Here is a 7718-nt window from a genome sequence, read left to right on the forward strand (position 1 = left end):
TGGGTGGGAGTAAGCAGAGGATTCACATGGCCGGGCGGGTTCTGAGCACCTACTGGGTGCCAGACCGCAGAGGCCGCTGAGGAGCAGGAGGAGGTGCCCCCGCAAACAAGAGGAAGCTGCATGTCGGTTTCCCAGGGTGCCCTGGCCCTTTGCCCAGCGGGGCTTTCCCTGGCTGCTCAGAGCCTTCCCAGAGGTCAGGCCAAGCTCAGCTCTCCTGAGGCCATCCCAGGGCCATGGAGACGTCCCCTCCTTGCCAGAGAGGCTCCCTGCCCCGCCTCGTGGAGGCATTGGACGCCTCAGAGAGCTGCAGAGGCTGGCCCAGCTCACACAGCGAGGCAGCAGCAGTGTAGGGCCAGTCCCGGGTTCCACCGGGTCCTCGAGAGGGCAAGAACTGGACTGTGAGTCCCCACTGAGCTCTGCTGCAGACCGGTAACAGGCTGGGCGGTGAGGGGACTGGCTGGGGACCGATGTGCGGTGGGTGGGGACCCTGAGGAGGCCAAGTACACACCCGCCTCAGCCTCTGAGGAAGCCTCTCCCCACCCTGCTAGGTGCAGGAGGCAGCCAGGACCATGGGGGCAGCTCCATCTTCCCACCCCGGGGGAACCCCGGCCCTGGCGCCAGCCTGGCAGAGGGCAGCATGGCCCACAGGCTCCTTCCCCAGCACCACTGTGTGCCAGGAGCAGGGCATCCTCCTGGGGTCTGGGGCTCCGGGCGCAGGGGGCTGGTCTGGGGACTGGTGTGGACTCCAGTAGCGAAGGGCCTGCCTGCAAGGTGGAGGGTTGGACAAGTGTGCGGTTTTCCTTCATTTTTCTTTTCTCTCTTGATGAAGAGTCGGTGTTTTCTTGCTGCTGAGACAGAGGCTGCCTTCATGCCTCATGTGGCAGGGTCCTCGGCCTCCGGTTGGCCCATCTCACTTCTGTCCCCACCCTTGGTGTGTGGGGCAGGGGGGCAGGGTCCCTCCCTCTCCCCCACCCCGGAGGGCGGGGTGCTCCGCAGCTCACTTCCCTGGCTCCCTCCAAGCCTGCTTGGCCAGGCTCCATGGCAACTGAGGCTGTACATCCAGGAATTCTTCCCCTACCCCCAGAGGGGCGGGCCAGCTGCATCGTTCTGTCACCTCCCGCGGGGCGCTGGGATTCAGGGGCTGCCAGGCTCCCGGAGCTGGGGTGGGGGCTGAGGAGGGGCGGCAGCCAGCCCTGGGCCTGATTTAATTACCGCTAACAGTGTCTCCCTGGGGGTCTGGCTAAGGAGGGGGCCTGTGGGACCGGGAAGGACAGGCCCGGAGTCATTGTGAGGCCCCAGGGATCCGTTTTCTAAGCCTTGACAAACAGCTCTTGACAACAGAGTGCTTGAGCCTGGGCACTGGCCTCAAGGGGCTGGGAGAGGTCAAGGCTGGGGCTCCGTTGCCCACCAGGGGTACCCTTGAGGCTGTCAGCTCCGGCGGTGAGCCCTGTCCTGGCTGCACGTGGGGCAAACAGTGAGGCCGCGGCCTGTCCTCCTCCTCCCTCAGCCTGGGGAAGGTTGGGAGGGGCCGAAGATGGAGGCCAAGTCCTTGGGACAGGAGGAGCCCCAAACCTGGGAACGTTGGAAACCCACCCGGAAGCCGCCATGCAGGTGTGGCTCTGGGCACCAGGATCTGTCCTGAGAGCGCCCATGAGTGCCCAGTGCGGAATGGCTGGCAGCCCGCCCTGACGGGGAGCAGAGGGGCTGGGCGCGGCGCCCTTCACGGGTTGACACCCAGATGTTTGACCTCTGACCAGGGGGCTGCTTCTCTGACAGACGCCCTGTGGCTCGTGCCTGACTCCTGTCCAGGTTCTACCAGCCTGACCACCGCTCTGGCACCAACAGCCCACCCTTCTGTTCTTCCTGGTGTCCTGGGGAAAGCCCTGCCTGGGCGGGGCAGCTCCTGGCCCTTCAGACGGAAGACGCCGTCCAGTCAGCACCACGATGGGAAACAAGTTCAGAGATGTCTCACTTACTGACCTGGGCAGGGCGGGCGCCATGAGTCAGGGGGCCATCCTCCCTCCCGGCGTCACCCGAGGCAGGAATGAAGAGTCAGGCAGAGACAGGGCGTGTGGCAGCTGGTGGTGTAGATACTGGGGACTAGGGTGAATTCTAGTTCACCAGCCAGTACCTGCATGGCCCAGAGAGCTGGGTCAGCTGGACGGGAGAGCTGCCTCCGGGTTCCTGCCTCTGGCCCTGGCCTGGGCTTGACACTGGCTGTGGTGTTTGTCTTCTGTCCAGGCAGTGGCCTTTGCTGAGCCGTCCTGTTACAGGAGCCAGGGTGGTGGGGACGGGACCAGACCGGAGGGTTGACAGGGCTGCCCCTGCAGCCAACAGCCCCATCCTGCAGCCAGCAATGGCATGGCCCAGGGCCCTGGCACTGCCTGTGAGGGACTGGCAGCTTTCCAACTGCAGCAAGTGGAGGCCCCTGCCAGCTGGCGGGTGCTGGGCCCAGTGTGGCTCGGGGACGGGTGTGGGCTGGAGGTGGCCGTCGCCAGCTCTGGCAGTTTGGGGGTCTGAGAAAAGATGGCCAAAGAACAGGGGCCCAGTGGGTGCTGGGACGGAGTGACCACGGTGATGGGTGCTTGGCCCTCCGTGCCCTCTTCCCGCCCACCTGGCCCCACCTGTGACCTCTCCCTCCCAGGGGTCCTGGAGGAACGGGTGCAGCTGGGCTTCGGGCCTGTGGGGAGGGGCTCAATGGGGCGGGGATGTGGCTGCCCCACCCCAGCACACCCTGCACCTATCTCCTCAGTGTGACCAGTACCGCAAGGGGATCATCTCGGGCTCCGTCTGCCAGGACCTGTGTGAGCTGCATATGGTGGAGTGGAGGACCTGCCTCTCGGCAGCCCCGGCCCAACAGGTATGGCCATGGGCAGGGCGAGTGGGCCTGGGGCTGATACTGCCCGTGCAGTGGGAGGGGGACGTCTGCACGGAGGACCTCTATGGCCCTGTCCAGGTGTACAGTGGGCTCTGGCGGGATAAGGATGTAACCATCAAGTGTGGCATCGAGGAGACCCTCGACTCGAAGGCCCGGTCGGATGCGGCCCCCCGGCGGGAGCTGGTGCTGTTCGACAAGCCCACCCGGGGCACCTCCATCAAGGAATTCCGGGAGATGACCCTCAGCTTCCTCAAGGTCAGCTAGCTCTCCTGAGGGGCCGGGCAGGAGTCCACACCACGGTCATGTGCCCAGCGGGCGGCCCTGGCACCAACATGCTCAGCACAAAGGCATAGATGGGCCCAACTGGACCCTGGGCAGACCTCCTATCCCCCAGCCCCTGGGCAGGAGCCCTGCCAGGGAAGGAGCCTCTCCAGGGCTGGGGGCACCGGTGGGCTGGCAGCTGAGGTCGAGAGGAGGCTCCTGCAGTCAGGGCCATGGGTCAAGCACGGCAGGTGCCCCAAGTGGAGACCAGGGCTTGCAGAGAGGGGCCGCTTCCTAGGGCTTCAGCCAGCGCAGAGGGCATTCTCATCCTCAGGGAAGCTTTGAGGCTTCTCTGCTCAGGTGCCCACCCCCGAGCTCCCCAGGTGCACCCAAAGCTGCTGAGAAATGGGAGGTCTGTCTGGCAGCAGCAACACAGGCCAGGAGAGTGAGTGGGCACCTTGCTGGCTGCCTCCTCCCCCCGTGTAGCTGGGGGCTGGGACCCCTAACCTGGCAGTGTGCTGGTCTGGTCGGCAGACCACCCAGGTCAAAGCCAGGTTGTGCTCCCAGACATCCAATCAACTGGTTTTTCCTCTCTTGGTCCCAAACGCCAGGCGAACATGGGAGACCTGCCTTCCCTGCCAGCGCTGGTTGGCCAGGTCCTGCTCATGGCCGACTTCAACAAGGACAACCGGGTGTCCCTGGCGGAAGCCAAATCTGTGTGGGCCCTGCTGCAGCGTAACGAGTTCCTGCTGCTGCTGTCCCTGCAGGAGAAGGAGCATGCCTCCAGACTGCTGGGCTACTGCGGGGACCTCTACCTCACCGAGGGCGTGCCCCATGGCGCCTGGCACGCGGCCGCCCTGCCACCCCTGTTGCGCCCGCTGCTGCCGCCTGCCCTGCAGGGTGCCCTCCAGCAGTGGCTGGGGCCCGCGTGGCCTTGGCGGGCCAAGATCGCCATTGGTCTGCTGGAGTTCGTGGAGGAGCTCTTCCACGGCTCCTATGGAACTTTCTACATGTGTGAGACCACACTGGCCAACGTGGGCTACACAGCCACCTACGACTTCAAGATGGCCGACCTGCAGCAGGTAGCACCTGAGGCCACCGTGCGCCGCTTCCTGCAGGGCCGCCGCTGTGAGCACAGCGCTGACTGCACCTACGGGCGCGACTGCAGGGCCCCGTGTGACAGGCTCATGCGGCAGTGCAAGGGCGACCTCATCCAGCCCAACCTGGCCAAGGTGTGTGCGCTGCTACGGGGCTACCTGCTGCCTGGCGCGCCCGCCGACCTCCGCGAGGAGCTGGGCACACAGCTGCGCACCTGCACCACGCTGAGCGGGCTGGCCAGCCAGGTGGAGGCCCATCACTCGCTGGTGCTCAGCCACCTCAAGACTCTGCTCTGGAAGAAGATCTCCAACACCAAGTACTCCTGATGGGCAGTGAGGGCCTGGCCACCCTTCCTGGAGCTGGCCGGGCGCCAGGGTCCAGCCCGCCCTCAAGGAATCCTGTCAGTATGAAATGCAACTGTTGCAAAATCACTTCCCTAAGGTTAGGGCTCTGGATTCCAACACCACAGACAGGAGATCCCAGCTCAGAGCAAAGGTGGACATCCTGGCAGGAGGGCCCTCCATGGGGTTTTGTTACTCTGAAGAATGTGATGTCAATAAACAGCTTTTATGTAATGCCCAGGGCTGAGTACCCTGAGCCCCATCGATGCTGCGCACGGGACCCTGCGCCCGCTGTGGATCCAGGCCGTCAGGCTGGGGTGAGCCCCTGAATCCTGGGGAGGCAGCCCTCAGGTGTTAGTACAAGGTGAGATCTGTTCCAGAGCCCCTGCCTGCCCTTCAACCCACACACACCTCTGAAGCCGCCAGGGCAGTTCCCCAAACAGTGGCTTCTGCAACAACCAATGACCAGTACCCCTAAACCTGGGCTGTGACACAACAGAACAAAAAGGTGTTCTAGTAACAAAACAGATTTACGCGTTATTTTAAAAACTGATTTTACAAAATCCAGCCATGAGATGTACAATTCATTCTCCAGAAACTCTTCTCCAGCCCTGTGCACTCTCCCCAGTAGCCCAGGGCACCCAGCAACTGTCCCCCAGGAGAAGATCCCACCACAGCAACACCTTTCTTCAGGCCGGGCTCTGCTCCCAACGTCTGAGTCAAGACAATCCATTCCGTTCAAGGCCAATTTATTCTCAAATTTTGCCAACACAGAAATACTATCCTTGAAGAAGTGTGCATTAAAGCTTTTAATTCACTTCATTCTGTATTTCAAAATAAACGTTTTCCATATATATTTTCCCCCTTAGAGGGGAAAATTCAGGATCTTAGGTTCCAGGCAGTTCAAAAACAGCCAAGCAACCGTTTTTTTTTTTTTTCCACCAGAATACCACAATGGCAGAACTTAAGAATCGCGATATGAAAATGGAGGGGTGGTCCTGGCAGTGGCCCCTGGCTGGAATACACAGCACTACCCAGGCAGGGGCAGCGAGTGCCCCAATGCCAGCCTGCTCATCCCTGTAATGAAAGCAGAGCAGGAGATGCAGCTGTGGCCCTGGGAGCAGGTGGGCATGTGGAAAGCTGGGCTCTGAGGCTGCAAACACCCCGAGTGCCAGTGGTCCCAGAGGGGGCAAGGCCTGTATCTGTACCTTTATTCCAGCCAGCCTCCTGCACAGGGCTGGGCCCACATCCCGGCCTCTGCATCTGAAAAACAAACAAGGACAGTGATGCAGACCAGCGTTTTTTAACCTGGATTCACCCAATGACCTTCAGAGAACCCAATTTATGAAATCCTGACACTTCCTTTTTTTCCAAGACAGAGTCCCACTCTGTTACCCAGGCTGGAGTACAGTGGCGTGATCTTGGCTCACTGCAACCTCTGCCTTCCAGGTTCAAGCGACTCTCCTGCCTCAGCCTCCCAAATAGCTGGGATTACAGGCTCGCACCACCACACCTGGCTAATTTTTGTATTTTTAGTAGCGACGGGGTTTCAGGCTGGTCTTGAACTCCTGACCTCAGGTGATCCACCTGCCTCGACCTCCCAAAGTGCTGGGAATACAGGCCTGAGCCACCGCGCTCAGCCTCCGCAAACCATATTTTAAAGTTATCTTTCTTGATATGATCTCTTGGCAGAAATTTAACACTGGCACTGCTGACGTTTAGAGCCACATCACTCTTCACTGTGGGGCGTCCCAGACATTGCAGGACATGTGGCTGTGTCTTTGGCCTCTGTACCCCCATTCCTACCCATTCTGGGGAGAGGATTCCTGTTTCCAAATAGCCTGTTTATCCCAGCTCAACTGCTCTTAGTCAAACTTGCCCAAGGTCTCCCAGACAGACCTGCAGAATCATTTCCAGAACAAGACCTGGGAGTGAGACACACACTCCTGGTAACCCCACAAGTGCCCGGAGCTTCAGACACACACGCACCTCATTTATACATATCTACACCTCAGGGTTCCCAGCAATGTAGCTGCCCCTCTCTCATGGAGCAAAGCGGGTAAGGTGTTTTCCAAAGCAAAACCCAAACGCTGCCTGGCTTTGGCTGCAAGTCATGTCATGTCAGGCCATAAACCATTCTCAGTGCCCACTGGTTCCCGGGCACTGAGTGTAGAAATCGCCACTTCCTCTTTGCCCCGAGGTCACAGGCACGGCAGAGCAACTGTCTGGTGCCGACAGGTCCAGGACAGCATCTGCAGGGCAGCCACTCACACCCACCCGGCAGCAAGGGCAGGCAGGGAGGGAGGGCAAGCTTCCGCCTCGCCTCTTACCTTGATCAGGGCTGGTGCAGGTCAGCCTGGTCACCCTGGCCAGTGCTCACACTGGAAGTCCATCACAGGCGAAGTCACCTCCTTCCTGTGTTAAATAACAAAGAATACTTGGCAAAGAATCAAGAACACAATCAAGTGGCTGCCGTTACTGCTATTAACTCAGACACCAGCAAACCCTTCCCCAGTCCTGTCCTGTGTGATCCCGACACGGTGTATGGCGTGACCCAGCGCACACCAGACCTGACCGATCCTCTCACAGGTTCTTAAAACTCACTCCTGAAGGCTGCTCCTGAAGGTACCCTCTACCTTCCCACTATCCCTTCAGACCCCTAGCGGCCAGCCTAGCCCAGAGCAAGGGTTAGAAAGCCCACCTCACAAGGCCTGCCCTCTGATACCAGCAAAGGAAAACAGATGCCTGTCCATAAAACAGGAGTGTCAGACTATCAAACATTCAAACGTTCACGGGGCAGAACGCCGAGCGTAGACATAGCCTCTCTAATCTCTGCCACCTAATGACACAGATGTGACACGGCAGCCACAGCTGCAACGCCTCTAGGGGCAGTGTCCTGTAGAAGATGAAATAATACGTTTTTATTCCCCTGGAGAGAGAGCTTCTAGCCACAACGTGAACACAAGACCGACTGGTCCCTCCAGTCACTGAAGATGTCGCATAGCAGGGCTTAGTTACACTGGAGGATTGACCCTGTTCCAGCTCCCACGTCCCAACTTACCCAACACCCCAAGCACATGCCGTTTCCAGTGAGCACACGTCCTAGAGAAAAAAGAAACCCCAATTTTGTATAAATCTTG

The 7718-nt window shown here is 60.1% G+C and overlaps 1 protein-coding gene and 1 long non-coding RNA gene across 2 annotated transcripts in view; one reads left to right on the forward strand and one right to left on the reverse strand.

Annotated features, from left to right (window-relative positions):
* FAM69B (family with sequence similarity 69, member B) overlaps positions 1 to 4825 on the forward strand; it is a 9791-nt gene extending 4966 nt beyond the window's left edge. The window contains exons 3-5 of the mRNA XM_011985167.1: positions 2753 to 2860; positions 2957 to 3133; positions 3751 to 4825. Coding sequence (XP_011840557.1) covers positions 2753 to 2860; positions 2957 to 3133; positions 3751 to 4563 — 1098 coding nt within the window. The 3' untranslated portion in view covers positions 4564 to 4825. The remainder of the gene's footprint in view (positions 1 to 2752; positions 2861 to 2956; positions 3134 to 3750) is intronic.
* A 485-nt stretch (positions 4826 to 5310) lies between these two features.
* LOC105543255 overlaps positions 5311 to 7718 on the reverse strand; it is an 11530-nt gene continuing 9122 nt past the window's right edge. The window contains exons 2-4 of the long non-coding RNA XR_001006599.1: positions 7640 to 7680; positions 6909 to 7015; positions 5311 to 5841 (exon numbers count right to left, since the gene is read on the reverse strand). This is a non-coding gene — a long non-coding RNA (uncharacterized LOC105543255). The remainder of the gene's footprint in view (positions 5842 to 6908; positions 7016 to 7639; positions 7681 to 7718) is intronic.

This window comes from Mandrillus leucophaeus, unplaced genomic scaffold (genome assembly GCF_000951045.1).
Source record: "Mandrillus leucophaeus isolate KB7577 unplaced genomic scaffold, Mleu.le_1.0 Scaffold28, whole genome shotgun sequence".
NCBI lineage: Eukaryota > Metazoa > Chordata > Mammalia > Primates > Cercopithecidae > Mandrillus > Mandrillus leucophaeus.